The sequence below is a fragment of the Nerophis ophidion genome, linkage group LG18 (assembly GCF_033978795.1).
Source record: "Nerophis ophidion isolate RoL-2023_Sa linkage group LG18, RoL_Noph_v1.0, whole genome shotgun sequence".
Taxonomy (NCBI): domain Eukaryota; kingdom Metazoa; phylum Chordata; class Actinopteri; order Syngnathiformes; family Syngnathidae; genus Nerophis; species Nerophis ophidion.
Window position 1 is genome coordinate 23223322 of NC_084628.1, and position 20195 is coordinate 23243516.

Here is a 20195-nt window from a genome sequence, read left to right on the forward strand (position 1 = left end):
TCCAGTACAAACAGTTTGTAGGGCGCAACAAAAGAGTAGCTTGGCACATGGCAAAGACGACTTCTTGACTGCACAACACAAAGTAGCCTATACACTACTGCCATCTAACGCCTATGAATTGCAACTGCACGCAAAGTCTATTATGTAAAACTTGCAAATGGGACTCAGAAGTGTAAGAAAACACAACATAACAACTGGCAGGCACAATTGTCATATTCCATCACAATGTTAAATTTGAAAATTTTTGTTATAAAAAAATTGACAATTATTACCACAAAAGTACCGAAAATTGGCACCGTTGAGCAGCAGTATCGACTCTCAGGTGCTGTATCACTTTAAATGTGAAAGGTACCCATGCTTTGCAATAGCGCTAAGAAGAGAAAGCCTGGAGAAACTCTCCCGTCGTTTGGGAACTTGATTTTCAAATTAATCACAATTTTTATTTGTAACGATTCTTAATCGATTCAGAAAAGTAAAATAAATGGTTTTTAATTTATTTATTTATTTTTAAATCTGTCATGTCCAGCCCATCATGTTATTTATGTAGAAGATCATATCTGCTGTAAAGATTTACTTTAAAAAAGAGAAGTGATACTTCTACTGTTGCCTTATTTGTATTTGACTTTATTAAATGTTTGGGTAGATTTTTTTTAAACAAAACCTGTTTTCTTTTAAGTAATATAGAAATTAATCAGAGCTGTTTATCTATTTTTTGGAGGAATGTAGTTAATCATGGAACTGGCATCCAGTGTTATTAAAAAAGTATTGATATTGAATTGAAAATCGATTCTGAATCGAATTATTACCCCAATAATCGAATCGAATTGTATGATGCCCAAAGATTCACAGCCCATATATCTAAACTGTGGCCCGGGGGCCACTTGCGAAACACACCTTGTTTTTTTTTAACGGGCCGAAATAAAATAAACAAACCAGCAAAATTGATAAAAAGTCACAATGTAGTGTAAAAAAGATAGTTGATACTTATAATTATAATAACACAAAATTTGTCCTTGAATATATGTATTTGGGGTGTAACAATTTGATATTGATATCGGTCTGATATCAGCGAAAAATCTAATATTTGTATGTAAAGTGTCTGATACAAGCACTCCCGTCCAAAGGCAAAACCCAGTAACTCAATTTTGGTCAAAACTGAGCTGATAATAATTTTGCAGTTCCTAGGTGATATGCTTTACATTAGTGTATGCGATATTGTAATTTGTTCCATAAGTAAGCTGTTACGCGCATGGCAGGACCTAGCAACTACCACATAACTGCGTAGATACAACAGAAAAACCTAGTATCTCAAGGGACCAATCGGAGCTTCTTTGTCAGTTGCCTTATTGTCTTTAATGAGATATTTGCACGATGGGGGCCGACGGTCAACCTGATTATGTGATATTATGGCACGAGGGGATATTTGGAAGATTGGCCCAGGACGTTGCAAGCACCTTCATTAAATGTAATGTTCTTGATTCTTCCCTTTGCATACTCTTTTGGGCAGATAACTGTGGAGGTCAAAATAAAAACTGGACGCTGTACACGGCTCTTGCCCAATGTGCAAACGCAGAATGGGGCCCACCCGAGATTGTGATAAAATATCTGGAGAAAGGGCACACGTTCATGAGAGCAGATTCAATCCATGGCTCAATCGGCAAGAAAATGAAAGCTCAAGAAAACATCTATACGTTTGATGACTTTGTAGATCTTTGTAAAACAGCATCAAGATAGATTGGTTTTCTTTGTTTTCTCAAAATCAGCTAGAAGTGAGTTACTAGGTTTTGCCTTTGGGCAGTCCTGCAGCGTGTTTACTCTTGCTAAGCTGCCATTTAGCATCTAAATGTCCTCCAATAAGCACAAAATGTTGCTCTTTTTATAAATTTTGGTCAAATCATTCACAAAAGGTAAACACACCAGCTAAGCACACAATAGCACCCAATCTAGACATACGTAATAATCATTGAACAATATTGCAGTGTAAAACATTTGTCAATATAAACAAGTATCAAATAATTAGAGTTGCATATTGCTTACACATTAAAAGTTGCATTGGAATGTATCCAGTAACAAATGTGTCCGCATCATTCAACTTAACACATCATGTACTATGGTGGGCACTTCAACTTAAAGACAGCATAGATCCATTCCAGATGGTTAATAATAAATAGGTTAGTGTTTTTCATACCTACCGTTGTTCTCTGTTTGACTCATTTCACTTGATTAAACCTTCTCTAACACTCCACACAGCAAAATAATTAAATTATGTGCGATTCCTGCTGACATTGTGTCGGGTCAATATCTGCATCGGCCAATACTGAAAGCTATTGCTATCATATCGGACGTGAAAACTTTCATTGGGATGCGCTTTATATGTGTAACATTTCTTTTCTTTTAGCTTTTTGAAAAAAAAATTCAAATTGTAGGATGACGCCTCGTTGACCTGCAACAAATATTGTATTTGTAGTAAGTGACAACATCCCAAATGATGATCCAGGATGGGAAACAGGAAGAACAGCATGACACTGTGCTGCTGTGTGTAAAAACAAACACGTTTGTCAAGCTGATCTCCGGGCTGACTCAAGCCACACACACACACACACTCACACACATTTTTTCTTTGTTCTCGTCCAAGGTTGCCAAAGGACCGATGAAAGAGAGGACATCTTTGTTGTGCGACACTGTGTTGTTGTTGTTAAACGCTACTCAGGCGTGTGTCAAACAGTGCTGGACCTTCCCATAATCGTCAGATTGTTTCCCTCTGTCTCCTCGTGTTTTTAAAAGCTCTGCAAGAGCATTCTGGTTCAGGGGTCTCAAACTCATTTGAGCTCAGGGGCTACATGGAGGAAAACGTAATCCCAAATGGGCCGGACTGGTAAAATCAGGTATGATAACGTAAATATAAAGACCATTTCAGAGTTTCTTTGCTTTACATTGGTCAAAAATGTTCTGAAAATGCACAAATTACAAATAATCCTTCTGACAAAGCACTTGGATTTTTTTTTTTAAGTCTGTGGAAAAATGTACGCAGTTTCAAAAACACAATGGAAAACACGATGAACTCAATAAACCATACAAACGGAGGCATTACACCAGGGGTGTCAAATGTAAGGCCTGTGAACAGGATTTATCCGGCCCGCGGGTTGAGTTTGCTAGGTATAAAAATGTACCTGAAATTTTTGAATGAAAGAAACTACTTTTATAAATTTGTCCACTGGATGTCACAATAGCAATTCTTTGTATCTTTGTAGATGATGCTACATTTGTAAAGAAATAAGCCACATGATGTTAGTGCATCAGTCAAGGAACATGATCAAAGTACATAAATAACATCCTGTAATTTGATTTTGATATGTACGTGTAAAAAAAAAACACAACAACATTATGAATTGTACATTTGTGCTTGTTTTATTTTTAAACAAGGAAAATAATCTGATGTCGTCTTTATTTTTAAGTTATCGTGCCGTGATTTTACTAGTTCGGCCCACTTGGGAGTAGATTTTTCTCTATGTGGCCCCCGATCTAAAATGAGTTTGACGCCCCTGATCTACATCAACAATATGATTTGTCTGAGTGGCTGAACAGGACAGATTTAAAAATAAATTCATTCATTAAAAACTGATTTTTTACTTTTTGCCCCAAAATGTTACTGTTAAAAACAAGAAAAGTGAATGCAGAGTGTAACGCAGGGGTGTCAAACTCATTTGAGTTCAGGGGCCACATGGAGGAAAATCTAATCCCAAGTGGGCTGGACTGGTAAAATCATGGCATGATAACGTAAATTTAAAGACAATTACAGATGTTTACACTGTGCATTCACTTTTCTCGTTTTTAACAGTAACATTTTGGTGCAATGAGGGTGCCAGACAACGATGTATACGAATCAGAAGGCGTAAAACGGCAGGTTTTATGTTTCATTCACTAGGTATCTCTTCCTTGACCATATTGGTTTGCTATTGCAAAATCCATTACACACATTTAGAACAGCAGTCTATTTCATTACAAAACCTCCGCTTATTTTTAAACTTCCTAAACTCGTTTCGCGGATCGGATAAACTTGTTCAGATCCGCGGGCCGTACCTTTGACACCACTGTTTTAGACACACGAGAAGGGCCTCTTCTGTTCCCGACACCCCATAAAGATGACAAGTGTGGTATGGACGAAGAACGTGGCAAAAAGACCCAACCGTCCAACAGACTGGGAAAGCTTGTCCAAACTCCTTCCAGAAAAGTTTTAGCTGTCCTCGCTGGAGGTGTCCCAATACCTTTGTCCAAAACCTTCCTTCTCGTCCCAGGAACTCTCCAAGCACTTGGACAAGAGCGATCCGGGTTACGAGGTAGTGGAGGACGCCATCATCACCATGACTGCTGTGGCCTGGTACATCAATGACATGAAGAGGAAACAGGAGCACGCCATCCGCCTGCAGGTACCGCAGCCGCACGCCAACGTTCTAACCAAAGTCAAAAGCTAAGTACACATTGTACAGAGTGTGAACTTAATTTTTGAGTGCACATATTTTGCAGAGCTGTCCCAAATCCATTACTGTTGTTGTGCACCTAAAGTGGAACTGCATTTTTCATTTTATTTTGCCTATTGTTAATTTTTTTCTCACTTTCTAACATATAATTCAAACCCCGGCCAAGTCATACCAAAGACTATAAAAATGGGACCCAATACCTCCCTGCTTGGCACAGCATAAAGGGTTGGAATTGGGGGTTAAATCACAATAAATGATTCCCGGGTGCGGCCACCGCTGCTGCTCACTGCTCCCCTCACCTCCCAGGGGGTGATCAAGGGGGATGGGTCAAATGCAGAGAATAATTTTGCCACACCAAGTGTGTGTGTGACAATCAATGGTACTTTAACTTTAACTTTATAAAATCATCTCGTTATAGGTAGCTTGCAATGCAGCTAATGGGAGCGATCTGTTCTACCTCTAAATCACTTTAAAAATGCATTCCGTCAACAATATTTTATTTACTTTCTGTAACCTGTATAATAACCAAACTGTAGTGACATTGTTGTTTTAAGAATGAACACCAAGGAACTCTTTTTTTTCTAGCCATAAAAGCTAACTATGGAAAGATATAAGCTCGCTTCTGCATCAGCACGAAGCGTTTTTGAGTTTGTATTGCACAACACTGCGATAATACAACAGTCTGTACTATCTTAAAAACATGAACAATCATATTACAGTATCTGTAATGTATTAGCCCACATTTCACATTTTGTTTGTACACAGCTAGCCTAGCTTACACTGTGGTTGTAATAACACACATTACGTGCTGCATGTATAATGATCGATATTAAAGTGTGCCTCACTAGGTAGACAGTTTGGTCCAGTTGGCCTTTTTTCCAGTTTATTTGGGTAAGCACTCAATTTGTGTCAACATAGCTTGTCTCCAAATCGCAGTTTCGAATCACTTTTACCTCACTCTCTCGGCTTCTGTCTGCTCCAACGTCTCACTCTTCTTTTGTGCTGGCTTCTTTAAGCAGTAGTTCATCCTTTGCACGCGTGTGTTACTGGAAGTAGAAACACACATTTTTTGGCAGAAGTCGGAAGTGCGTTGTTATGTAAACGGTAAAAATAAGTAGGTAGAGGAATTAATGGCGTGCTTACCCAAAATCAATCGGAAACGTCCCCGACCAGCTGGACCAGACGAACAACTGTCCATCAGTAAAGTCACTACATATCAACCATGATACATGCAGCACGTTATGGTGTTATAACAACTATAGAACATGCGCTGTCTGGCTATCTGTGTACAAACAAAACATGAAATAATACTTTTCTGTAATATGATTGTTCATGTTTTCACTCGGTACATTTTGTTGTCCTATCGCAGTGTTGTGCATTACAAACAATTTTTTGTGCGGATGTAGAGGCTAGATTATCTCTTGCCGTAGTTAGTTTTTATGGCTAATACCGATGCACGGCAATGTTTTAGTGCGCTAGAAAACTAACTTCTTAGTGTTCTCTCTTACAATAACAATGTCACTACAGCTTGGTTATTATACAGCTTACGGAAAAATTTAGAAAATTAAGTATTGTTCACGGTTTTTGGATGCATTTTGGAAGTAATTTAAAGGTAGAATTGATTGTTCCTACTAGCTGCGTTGCTGTCCACCGAGAACGAACCAATTTGTATATATTAGAAAGCAGTGACGTGCTGTCAGGGGAGGCAAGTGAGGCAGTGCCTCACCTGCCACCAGGTGGCTTAACCATGTGATGTTCCAAAACGAAGTAATAAAATAAAATAAGTTTTAATATTTCTCTTTTGGTTCAAGCTTTCTATGTGATTTTGGTGTGGTTCTTGTATATAATAATTTTCATGGTCAAAATCGCGGAAATTCCATGTTTCCTGATCAAAACAATGCAGCAGACGAGAAGTGAGACAGACACAGACGGTGCCTCCACGGCTACACACAGTGTGTATTGGTCGTGTGCGTGCTAGGGGGCGCATACTTGTTGCCACGGGGAAAAGGCAGGACATGAGGCAGCAAGTACCTCTGCCTCAAGGTAGAGGGCGATATATTGTCAACTTGCAGTTCAATGCCTCAGCAGTACTCTGACTCACCATACTGGGAGAAGTGGGGGCGCTCAAGCTAGCAGACACAGGTCTCTCCAGCGGAGCCAGCATTTTTTTCTTTTCTTTTTTTTTAACTGTATTTATAACAAACATGGCATTTTTACGAGAGTAAGCCAGCGTTTGTGGGTGTTTTTTGTCGGATGCAAAAATATTGTCTAATTTCTTGGAATGAAATTGAATTAAATGAATGTTTCTGCCAATATGGGGGATTATATACTGTATCCAAGATTAAATACTTCTCTAAACTGGACTTTAAGACAAAATGAATGCGATCATATAAAGAACGTGTTCATGGAGGATAGCTATTCCTGCTTCAGATACAAATACAAAAAGGTAAATTACACTCACAATACTTGATTTATTTTGTTAAAAGCAAATGGGACCAAAAAGTATTTAATAACAACTTTATCAAATACTTTTTGGACCCATTTATCATATCATAATATAATTAGGATAACGGTTTTATGAAAGCGAATAACTTCCTTTTTTTCCTGTTACTCTAATGTGCAACCTAAATCAACAATGACTAGAGCTGCACATATGAATTTAAGTAAGATAAAAAAAAGTATGTGTGCCTCACCTGGTGTTTAGTTCACCGCACGTCAGTTAGAAAGCAAAAAAAAATAGAACTTTTGTCTTCTTGTCTTGCAAAAGGATTGTAAACAATAGGCAAAATTCTGAAAAAAGTGCAGTTCCCCTTTAAAAGCACATCCGTTGGTTTCTAAGCCAAAATGCATCCATTCTCCCTCGTTTGTCTGCATACTGTTTCTGCCTGTAAGTACTACTTGCGTGTGCGTTGCCTAACTTTTTACCAGCAATGTCACGACGTGACGACAGCGTGCCTTCATGTCCGGAAAAAAAAAGACAACCGGTATTTTACAGAAGCGGTATAGTACAGTTTTTTACTCATTAGTACCGATATACCGCACAACCCTAGTACACGCTATTTTATATTTTTCCCACACTGTTTAGCTCAGGATATTTGGATCTTAGTCGATCAGGCCCTCACAGTAGCGTACTTATTCACTCCAAGTACCAAGTGTGAGTTTGGAGGTGCGCAAATTGAGACACAGCCGTAGTCAAACGTCTTCATCTTCTGGTTGCTGCTTGTGTTAGGTCAGAAGTTGTCATGCAGCTGGTTACCAGCAAGCATGAAGTTCAAACTTCAATCGCGGCTGCAAGTGCCACCCTTCACTTCCAGCCTTGTTGACCTTTCGCCGCCGTCGTCCTTACAGGAAATCGAGTCCCTCTTGGTGAACTGGAACGGTCCAGACCTGAGCGGTTTTGGTGAGCTGGTCCTGGAAGGTTCCTTCAAGGTGCAGCGGGTGAAAAAGGAGCGAGCGTTTTTCCTGTTCGACAAGATGCTGCTGATCGCCAAAAAGCGCACGGATCAGTTTGTGTACAACACGCACATCTTCGTAAGTCGCGGACGCCTCCCTTCGCTTGACCAGACCAACATGCCCAGATGTGTCGTCTTCCTGTGCCGCAGTGTTGCAATCTGCACCTCGTCGACACGCTGAAGGAGCCGCTGTTTTTCCGAGTGTCCGACTTGATGATCCCCAAACAGCAGCACGTGGTCCAGGTGACTTCTGGAAGGTTCTTTCAGGTGTTAGTGGAGAGAAGAAAGGTCGCGCTGTGCGAGTACACTGAACACTTGTGCTCTTTGCTGGCAGACTAAAAACATGGAGGAGAAGAGGCTGTGGGTGCACTACCTCAAGAAACTCATCGTCGAAAACCATCCCGCTTTGCTGCCACACAAGGTAACAAGACATGTTGTACAAAGTAACAAGACATGTAGTACAAAGTAACAAGACATGTTGTACAAAGTAACAAGACATGTAGTACAAAGTAATAAGACATGTAGTACAAACTAACAAGATACGTAGTACAAAGTAACAAGATATGTAGTAAATATAAAAAGACATGCAGTGTAAATGTAACAAGACATGAAGTACAAAGTAACAAGACATAATACAAAGTAACAAAATATGTAATACAAGGTAACATGATATGTAGTACAAAGTAACAAGACATGTAGTACAAAGTAACAAGCCGTGTAGTACAAAGTAACAAGACATTTAGTACAAAGTAACAAAATATGTAATACAAGGTAACATGATATGTAGTACAAAGTAACAAGACATGTAGTACAAAGTAACAAGCCGTGTAGTACAAAGTAATAAGACATGTAGTACAAAGTAACAAGACATTTAGTACAAAGTAACAAAATATGTAATACAAGGTAACATGATATGTAGTACAAAGTAACAAGACATGTAGTACAATGTTCCCTCTAATTGTTCATGTCTGTGAGCAAACGCAAAAACTCCCTGAGCATTCAGTGGAGCCCACGTGAGCAACATCAGACATGCACACTGTGGCGACACCAGCAGCACACCTGTCCCAAACCTGACTAAATAACAAGTTCAATCTCCATCAATCTATCCATTTTATACCGCTTGTCGCTTTCGGGGTCACTGGAGCCTATCTCAGCTGCATTCAGGCGGGAGGCGGGGTAGCGCCTGGACAAGTCCCCACCTCATCGCAGGGCCAACACAGATAGACAGACAACATTCTCTTAATATAATCAAATGACAGCAGTCATTTCCATGAGGTCATTTTCTAATATAAGTGTTTAGGCCCACTTACAATGACAATAACAACAAATATTGTTTTTTATGAATTGTGTACTTGTTTTGTTTGTCTGGGTGGAGGTCCTGCTTTGGAAATAATTTGTACCCCTTGCAGACATTGCATTTAGTTCCCATTAAAACATTCACATGTTGCACAATGAGACGTAAGCATTCCTGCAAGTTCCTGTTTGTAAAAAATATATTTTTATTAGTATTTATTTAATATACTAACAGCATTTCATGTATAATATTTATAAATTTAGATTCCTAATAAATGACACTAGAATAAGCAGACATTTGATTAGTAAATCTTAGTGTAACCACCTGGAATGACATTTTATGTGTGGTGTTCGAGTTGTCAGACTTTTTGTGTGGCTGTAAACGCATCACTGGCTAAGTGCCATATGTGCATGTTTTGGAGCAAGTGAGAAAGAGAGAGCGGCTGCTGTTGATGTAACAAAGTTGCTTTTGGTCTCGTTTGTACTGCAGAAAATGACCAGTATTGCTAGATATAATTTTTTTTACTAATGTTTTGGTGATATGTTTATGGCCGACAATAAAGAGTTTTGCTCAGTTAAGTGATGGAATTCATGTCCTCAAAGCGTCTCGACAGACATTACAAAATTTGAACAACGATGACGAAAACTGTTTTCTCTGTCGTGTCCGTGTGTCGAAAATTGTTATGCGCTTATTTTTTTATTTGATTTCGTGCATTGCATAGATTTGCCGTGCGCAGAGGACGCTTGGCAGTGCACAATTGCACAGGTGCGCACCTTGGAGGGAACATTGATGTAGTACAAAGTAACAAGATATGTAGTACAAAGTAACAAGATATGTAGTACAATGTAACAAAATATGTAATACAAAATAACAAGAACTGTTGTACAAAGTAACACGATATGTAGTACAAAGTAATAAGACATGTACAAAGTAACAAGACATGTTGTACAAAGTAACAAAACATGTAGTACAAAGTAACAAGACATGTAGTACTAAGTAACACAATATGTAGTACAAAGTAATAAGACATGTAGTACAAAGTAACACGATATGCAGTACAAAGTAACAAGATATTAGTACAAAGTAATAAGACATGTGGTACATATTAACAAGACGTGTAATCCAAAGTAACAAGATATGTAGTACAAAGTAATAAGACATGTAGTACAAAGTAACACGGGCGGTATAGCTCGGTTGGTTGAGCGGCTGCTCCAGCAACTTGAAGGGTTCCAGGTTCAATCCCCACTTCCGCCAAACGAGTCACTGCCGTTGTGCCCTTGGGCAAGTCACTTTACCCACCTGCTCCCAGTGCCACCCACGCTGATTTAAATGTAACTTAGATATTGGGTTTCACTATGTAAAAGCGCTTTGAGTCACTAGAGAAAAGCGCTATATAAAAACAATTCACTTCACTTCACGATATGTAGTACAAAGTAATAAGACATGTAGTACAAAGTAACATGATAAGTAGTACAAAGTAACAATACATGTAGTACAATGTAAAAAGATATGTAGCACAAAGTAATAAGATATGTATTACAGAGTAACAAGACATGTAGTACAAAGTAACAAGACATGTACTACAAGTTAACAAGATATGGAGCACAAAGCAATGAGATATGTTGAACCAGGTAATAAGACATGTAGTACAATTTATTACGATTTTTTAGTACAAGTTAAAAAGATATGTAGTACAAAGTAATAAGATATGTAGTACAAAGTAACAAGACATGGAGTACAAAGTAAGAAGACATGTAGTACTAAGTAACAAAATATGCAATACAAGGTAACATGATATGTAGCACAAGGTAACAAGACATGAAGTACAATGTAACAAAACATTTAGTACAAAGTAAAAAGATATGTAGTACAAAGTAACTAGATATGTAGTACAAAGTAACTAGATATGTTGAACAAAGTGACAAAATATGTAGTACAAAGTGACAAAATATGTAATACAAAATAACAAGATATGCAGTACAAAGTAATAATATATGTAGTACAAGGTAACATGAAATGTAGTACAAAGTAACAAGACATGTAGTACAAGGTAACAATATATTTAGTACAAGGTAATAAGATATGTATTACGAAGTAACAAGTATGGAATTAGAATTGTCTCACATAAACTTATACATATATATATATATATATATATATATATATATATATATATATATATATATATATATATATATATATGGGCTTCACGGTGGCAGAGGGGTTAGTGCGTCTGCCTCACAATACGAAGTTCCTGCAGTCCTGGGTTCGAATCCAGGCTCGGGATCTTTCTGTGTGGAGTTTGCATGTTCTCCCCGTGACTGCGTGGGTTCCCTCCGGGTACTCCGGCTTCCTCCCACTTCCAAAGACATGCACCTGGGGATAGGTTGATTGGCAACACTAAAATTGGCCCTAGTGTGTGAATGTTGTCTGTCTATCTGTGTTGGCCCTGCGATGAGGTGGCGACTTGTCCAGGGTGTACCCTGCCTTCCGCCCGATTGTAGCTGAGATAGGCGCCAGCGCCCCCCGCGACCCCGAAAGGGAATAAGCGGTAGAAAATGGATGGATGGATGGATGGATATATATATATATACCCATCCATTTTCTACCGCTTAATCCCTTTTGGGTTCGCGGGGCGCATTGGCGCGTATCTCGGCTACAATCGGGCGGAAGGTAGTGTACACCTTGGACAAGTCGCCATCTCATCGCAGGGCCAACACAGATAGACAGACAACATTCACACTCACATTCACACACTAGGGCCAATTTAGTCTTGCCAATCAAACTATCCCCAGGTGCATGTCTTTGGAAGTGGGAGGAAGCCGGAGTACCCGGAGGGAACCCATGCATTCACGGGGAGAACATGCAAACTCCACACAGAAAGATCCCGAGCCTGGGATTAAACACAGGACTGCAGGACCTTTGTATTGTGAGGCAGACGCACTAACCCCTCTTCCACCGTGAAGCCCATATATATATATATATATATATATATATATATATATATATATATATATATATATATATATATGATTTTAATACATATGCATATATGAATAAATATACAAATACAAATGTGATATACAAGTAAATAAATAATTTTTATAAAGTAGTTGGCACGTGTTGCAGCCATGGAATTCTAAGTTAATTATTATTTGCAAAAAAAAATAAAGTTTATGAGTTTGAACATCAAATATCTTGTCTTTGTAGTGCATTCAACTGAAAATGGGTTGAAAGGGATTTGCAAATCACTGTATTCCGTTTATATTTACATATAACACAATTCCCCAATTCATATTGAAACGGGGTTTGTAGTACCAGGTAATAAGTCATGTAGTACAATTGAATAAGATGTGTAGTACAAGATAATAAGTTATGTAGTACTAGCAGCAGTAGTAGTAGTAGTCTCTGTTGGCCTTTGCTGCCCCCTGCTGGTGTGCATCACACACATTACTGTGAGTTGACTTTGAAACCGGGGCTTCACGGTGGAAGAGGGGTTAGTGCGTCTGCCTCACAATACGAAGTTCCTGCAGTCCTGGGTTCAAATCCAGGCTCGGGATCTTTCTGTGTGGAGTTTGCATGTTCTCCCCGTGAATGCGTGGGTTCCCTCCGGGTACTCCGGCTTCCTCCCACTTCCAAAGACATGCACGTGGGGATAGGTTAATTGCAACACTAAATTGGCCCTAGTGTGTGAATGTGAGTGTGAATGTTGTCCATCTATCTGTGTTGGCCCTGCGATGAGGTGGCGACTTGTCCAGGGTGTACCCTGCCTTCCGCCCGATTGTAGCTAAGATAGGCGCCAGCGCCCCCCCGCGACCCCGAAAGGGAATAAGCGGTAGAAAATGGATGGATGGATGGACTTTGAAACCAGCAGCGTCAAAATAGAGATATTGTACCAAGATCCCCAACAGAGGGTAGCCCCTGAGCTTTTGAAAAAATGTTTCCTGTGCCAATTAAATATGTAATTATTTTAAAAAAAGAAGTCCATCCATCCAGTTTTCTACCGCTTGTCCCTTTTGGGGTCGCAGAGGGTGCTGGAGCCTATCTCAGCTGCATTCGGGCGGAAGTCGAGATACACCCGTATTCCAAAACAATACCATATTATTTAGGGCTGGGGTCTCAAACCCAATTTACTTGGGGGCCACTGGATGCAGAAACTGGGTGAGGCTGGGACGCAAGAAAATATTTCTTAAAAAATCTAACACGCACTTTTTAATAAATTCACCTTCTATGATTGGCTTTCGAAAGCCAACCCTCACGATTTTTCTGGGAGACTCCTGAATTTCAGTGCACCTCCCGACAATCTACCGGTGCAACCATTTTTCCGAATTTGTCCCAAGTTTCACCCGGCTGACATTATTAAGGGCTGCCGTGATTGCACTGCCTTTAACGTCCTCTACAACAGTGGTTCTCAACCTTTTTTAAGTGATGTACCCGCTGTGAACATTTTTTTAATTCAAGTACCCCCTAATCAGAGCAAAGCATTTTGGTTGAAAAAAGAGATAAAGAAGTAAAATACAGCACTATGTCATCAGTTTCTGATTTATTAAATTGTATAACAGTGCAAAATATTGCTCATTTGTAGTGGTCTTTCTTGAACTATTTGGGAAAAAAAGATATAAAAATAACAAAAAAACTTGTTGAAAAATAATCAAGTAATTCAATTATAAATAAAGATTTCCACACATAGTAATCATCAACTTAAAGTGCCCTCTCAGGGGATTGTAAATGATAAATGATAAATGGGTTGTACTTGTATAGCGCTTTTCTACCTTCAAGGTACTCAAAGCGCTTTGACACTACTTCCACATTTACCCATTCACACACACATTCACACACTGATGGAGGGAGCTGCCATGCAAGGGGCTAACCAGCACCCATCAGGAGCAAGGGTGAAGTGTCTTGCTCAGGACACAACGGACGTGACGAGGTTGGTACTAGGTGGGGATTGAACCAGGGACCCTCGGGTTGTGCACGGCCACTCCTCTACTGCGCCACAGATTCATGAACTTAATTATAAACATTTGTTCACAAAAAAAGAAATTTAACATCAATATTTATAGAACATGTCCACAAAAAATCTAGCTGTCAACACTTAATGTTGCATTGTTGCATTTCTTTTCACAGTTTGTGAATTTACATTCATATTTTGTTGAAGTGTTATCCAATACATACATTTATTAAGTATTTATCACTGAGTGCTATTTTTTAGAATGTTTTTGATAAATCTCACTTAACCCTTGGCATACCTTCACATAGCGTACCATCAATAATTACAACTCGTCATTGCGCTCATAACACAACTAAAGTGGCAACTCTAAATCATGTTGTGCGAGACTTGTGCAGAACAACATCATTGGCTGCAAGACGTACTTAATCAACAGCCATACAGGTCACACTGAGGGTGGCCGTATAAACGATTTTAACACAGTTACAAATATGCGCCACACTTTGAACCCACACCAAACAAGAATTAAAACACATTTTGGGAGAACATCCGCACCCTAACACAACTTACAAGAGAATAAATATCCAGAACACCTTGCAGCCCAAACTCTCCCGCGCTACAATATACACCACCTCAACTGACGCAAGTAGGGAGGGTGGGGGCGTGGGGGTTGGTGGTGGCGTGGGTGTGTGTATTGTAGCCTGGAAGAGTCAGGGCTGCATGGGATTCTAGGTATTTGTTATGTTGAGTTTATGTTGTATTACGGTTCGGAAGTTCTCCTGAAATGTGTTTGTCATTCTTGTTTGGTGTGGGTTCACAGTCTGTCACATATTTGTAACAGTGTTGAAGATTTTTTTACGGCCACCCTCAGTGTGACTTGTATAGCTGTTGACCAAATATGTCTTGCAATATCACACAAGTGTACTGCTCAGCCAAATGCAACAAACAAATAGGCTTGCATGCGGTCTGTACAGGATTCAAAGAGCGTTAAGAACACTGCCATTGCAGCACCCCCTGAGTATTGTTAATTGGGCAAAAATCGGCAGGGATTACAAGAGAATGGATACCCTGATATTCAGGGGACTCCCGTAAAATTTGGGAACGTTGGGAAGTATGACGCTGTCAAGTTCCGTTCATATTAAACTCGCGGACCGCACATACATTAAATTGTCATATCAAAGTGCGGGCCGCAAAATAACGTCTCGCGGGCCGCAATCGGCCCGCGGGCCGTATGTTTGAGACCCCTGATTTAGGGGGTTTACTTAGATTTGTTCTAGATAGGTTAAACCCATCTTTAAAAGATAGAAAAACCTAATTAAGGTTGTCTTTCAAAAAGTATTTTTTTTTTTTAACAAAATTCCATGCAATGATGAGTTTTTAGTGTATGTAAACATAAATGTGTGTGTGTATGGGGCGGTGTGATGCTGGGTTTTAAAAAGTAAAATAAAATAAATAAATTCTTATTTAGACTATAAAAAAATTTGGAGCAATTTGAACAATTTTATACTGAAAAATCTAATCCAATAAAGTCAATCAATTTGAATCGATCAGCAGCCTTAACTCAGGAACACAAGATATAAAACACTTTGACCTACAAAACCCAAAGGTTTGAAGCATTATACAGCCCCATTGTTTGAGAAGAACTGGTTTAGGGTGAGGTGGGGGGTGTTTTCAGAGTTTTCTGTATGTGGGCCCAGAATTTGGTGCTATGGCCCTTTTTGAAACAATGTCATGTTGTTTCTGCTTCATTAATATTAGGTTAAAAAGTTAAAGTACCAATGATTGTCACACACACACTAGGTGTGGTGAAATTATTCTCTGCATTTGACCCATCACCCTTGATCACCTCCTGGCAGGTGAGGGGAGCAGTGGGCTGCAGCGGTGGCCGCGCACGGGAATCATTTTTGGTGATTTAACCCCCAATTCTGATTTGTGTTCTTCAGGCCAGACAGGTCCTGGGAGACAACTTCTACCAGTGTGAGTGAGAAACACACAAACTTTGTTGTAATACCTTTTCAGTCATTCCAAACACCACTTGACATTCCCGTATTATGATTAAAGAGCACACACAGAACTGCATCTTAATTTCTCGATAGGCAACCACAACAATTATTCTTTGCCTTTCGACTTAAAAAAAACAGCACAGTAGATCTTAATCAAAATTTAATTGAGAACTCGCCCAGTTGGCACAAGACATTGAAACCACGTTGAGAACTTGTTGAATTAGGTTGTGACGTTGAAAACTCGAACATAATGTTGAAACAACATGCGTTTTGACAACATTTAATCAATGTTGGGTTCTGACGTTGATTTGACCATTAAATTTTGATAATTTTCTAACCAATATTCTACAACACAAATACAACATGCTTTTTGATGTCCTTTAATCAAGGTCAGTTTCTAATGTTGATTTGACCATGGAAATTTTGTAATTTCCCAACCAACAATGTGGATCCAACGTTAGACATCAAAGTTGTGTCAGGAACTGCTGGTGACGAACCCCAAGATGCAGAAATGGCAGGCGTGTCGCAGGAAAACGTTACTTTATTGTCAAAAGGAAATGCAGGAAAAACAGGAACCAGGATAACAGGAAAGCTGGAGACAGCAAACAACCCTCGAGCCCTGACTGAAGGGCGAGGCGGGCATAAATAGCAGCCAATTAGCAGCAGGTGAGGGGAAACAGAACTCAGGGAGACATGCAGGAAATAAACAGAGGAAAACCCAAACATAACCAAACTGTCAGTGACAAGCCTGACAATAGCCCCCCTTCCGATAACGGATTGCAGACGTTTTAAGTTTAAACAAAAAGTTCAAAACCAAGGGAAGTTGGTGGGAGGAATGGCGGTGGGTCGCAAGGCCAAGTGTCCCCGAGTCAGGCGGAGGCGGGGAGTTGAACGCGACAACAATTGGGGAGGCGGTCGCCCATAGAACCGCCACATCCATGGCCCACGAGAGGGCTGTGCACAGGCGCCTGATGGCTGCTTGTGCGGTAGGTAAGCTGTAGAGGATGGGGTTGCCCTGGGACGGCCCGCGGAGGCAGAGAAGCTGGCGACGTTGTGGGAGGAGCCGCTGAAGACGATGTCGTTGTCGGAGGACGAGCCGGATCAGCATGCGGCTGCACTGTTAGCGTCTGCAGGCCCATAGGGGTTGATGGTGTCCCCCGCAGGCACACCGGAGAGGATGGTTCCGTCTGCAGGCCCACCAGAGAAGATGGTGGCCTCTGCAGGCCCACGGGAGAGGATGGTGCCGTCTGCAGGGCTACCGGGGTTGATGGCGGCGTCCCAGACGTACCCAAGGAGGCCAACATACGACAGAGATGGGTGGGAGGGAGACTGAAACAAGGCAAAACATCTCCTCCATTCGGCCCTCAGCGGCGAAATCCCGTCAAGCCTCTCTGCCATTGAAATCTCCACAGGGTTCGTATTTGGCTCAAGGATTCTGTCAGGAACTGCTTGTGAAGAACACCAACAAGCAGAGATGGCAGGCATGTTGCAGGAAAACATGACTTTAATGTCAAAAGGAAATGCAGGGAAAACAGGAACCAGGATAACAGGAAACAGGATACCAGGAAAACTGGAGACAGCAAACAATCCTCGAGCACTGACTGAAGGGCAAGGCAGGCATAAATAGCAGCCAGCTGATTGACACCAGGTGTGGCCAGGCCCGCAATCAGCAGCAGTTGACAGGAAACAACGCTCAGTGAGAGCTGCAGGAAATGGAACCAAAATAATAATAATAATAATAATGGATAAGATTTTATATTGCGCTTTTCTATCATTGGATACTCAAAGCGCTCACAGAGAAGTGGGAACTCATCATTCATTCACACCTGGTGGTGGTAAGCTACATTTGTAGCCACAGCTGCACCTCCGACCACCACCTATCATTAATTCATCATTCATTCACCAGTGTGAGCAGCACCAGTTGCAAGGGTGAAGTGTCCTGCCTAAGGACACAACGGCAGCAATTTGGATGTCAAGTGGTGGAGAGCGAACCTGCACCCCTCAGGTTTCTGGCACGGCCGCTCTACCCACTACGCCATACCACCCATCTATACTCAAATAAGAGTGCTGACAGGAGTAAAACTCAAACACAGAGGAACACCCAAACATAACTAAACTGTCAGTGACAAGCCTGACACGTTGTCTCAATTCACAAATACAATTATTTTGCAACATTGTTTCACAGTCAGTTTTAAAGGAATTGTATGTATAATCAACGTTGTAGCAATGTCTTGTGCCTGCTGGACCGTTTCTTTTTAAGATCCTTTATCTTAGCCTTGTTTTATTATTCTCATTATTTCAATGTCTTTTTTCTGTGTGAGTTTCAAGACGTTCCTGAATTTCCCAAAGGGTATAATTAAAGTTTTTATCAATCTATTCTTTTTTTGGCACTCTAACAATGCCAGAATTATGATGCTGCCTCGAGGCGCCACTGTTCGCTAATCCGACCTGATCCTCGCCGTTTGAACCCTCCTGTTAACTTAGATTAAGATTTAGCTCCATTAAAAGATTTGCCATTGGAAGTAAGCCAACAATCTGAATCCGGGATCTTTAACGTTTGCCAGGCCAAACTGGTGGCGGGATGGAGTGGTGACCACACCACTTATACGGGCACAACACGATTGGATTCGATTCTTGGGGGTAATGATTCAATTCAAAATGATTCTGGATTCAAAATCAATACTCTTTTAATAACATTGGGTGCCAGCTTTATGATTAATAAAAGTATCTATAACTAGATAAACAGCTCTGATATATACTTTTCAGTTTTTATGAGTGCCTTCTTTTGCGGTATATTTGATTAGTACCTATTTTGGTTATCAGCCTGATCTAAGCCTTGATAATAATCTTTGTGATAAACACATGCTTTTGACGAGGTTTATCTTTTTAAACTGTAAGTATTTTAGATATAGTTATTGGATACAATTAAAATCAAGAGTAAGTTTCCTAATCAGTATAAATATTTGAGTGGGCCCTGGTCCCTCTGTAGTGGAAATGTTGGGCGTCCGAGGTCAAAAGGGTCAAGAACCTCTGCTGTAAAAGTTAATATTAGTTACAAGTGTGTGCTGTTCATGTTATTAGTTAACTTGCTACCGCCAGCGGCTATCCCAAAGTAGCTAACTGATAAGATAATTGTACAAATAAATACAAACACTTCCAATTGTCACACATGTGACGCAAGTACTGTTCTTTTACAACACAAAAGTAACTTGCTAACACCCCTATATTGCCTCATTTTAGCCCCACAGCTGGACCAGGACCAGCTGAAGAAATATTCTGCTTCCCCACGACTGGATGACAATCACGCTTATCACCGCGGCAGACGGCAGTCAGGTAGGACTTCCTTTTGTGTTTTTTCCACTTTGATTCCAATCGCAAAGTCAGAATGAACTTTTAAAAAGGGGAAAAAAAAGAGAAACAGACACTTTAGGATTGGTTTGTCATTCCAATCTTGCAGAACCACCAGAACTGCTGACGTATACGCCTGAAAAGAACAGGAAGGGTCTGCCGTTGTTGCTGGAGGGAAATCTGCCGTACAGACGAACCAGAAGACAGTCGGGTAAACTTGAAGGAGAATAGTAGATTTCAGGAAACCAACAGCTTCTCCAAGGTCTGTGTTTGTTTTGCAGCGCCAGCAAAGGATATCGAAGCAGCGTTTCACCCGCATGGTGAGCATGTTCCTCTCACTAAATCAATTCGTCGATCTAGCCAAGTGCCTGCAGCACTTTTAGCTTCAGCAATTATGTAGACACCGTTCACACATGACTCATGTCTCTGTTTGTAAAACTAATCCGCTTCAGATGTGCAACGGAATGGCAGTAAAGACAACCCCAGTGTCTCAGTGTAGGACTGATTTAGGAGCAAAGGAAGCGTTTTGCATGTAAGCTGTGTTGCAAGCGTTATAAAGACTATGAATACCTAAAATAAATACTCATATAAATCCTACTATCAACAGCGTTGCAAAAATCCATCTACCAAGGGGGATCCAGAATGTAACCCATGCTAAAATTGAGGGAAAAC

At 40.3% G+C, this 20195-nt stretch overlaps 1 protein-coding gene across 5 annotated transcripts in view; it reads left to right on the plus strand.

The window, feature by feature from the left end:
• Positions 1-20120, plus strand: part of plekhg2 (pleckstrin homology domain containing, family G (with RhoGef domain) member 2) — a 115452-nt gene extending 95332 nt beyond the window's left edge. For all 5 annotated transcript variants that reach the window (XM_061877724.1, XM_061877723.1, XM_061877722.1 and 2 more), the window contains 8 exons: positions 4296-4427; positions 7827-8009; positions 8081-8173; positions 8265-8351; positions 16116-16149; positions 19416-19508; positions 19633-19734; positions 19805-20120. In XM_061877724.1, coding sequence (XP_061733708.1) covers positions 4296-4427; positions 7827-8009; positions 8081-8173; positions 8265-8351; positions 16116-16149; positions 19416-19508; positions 19633-19734; positions 19805-19923 — 843 coding nt within the window. In that variant the 3' untranslated portion in view covers positions 19924-20120. The remainder of the gene's footprint in view (positions 1-4295; positions 4428-7826; positions 8010-8080; positions 8174-8264; positions 8352-16115; positions 16150-19415; positions 19509-19632; positions 19735-19804) is intronic.
• Positions 20121-20195: the final 75 nt, after the last annotated feature.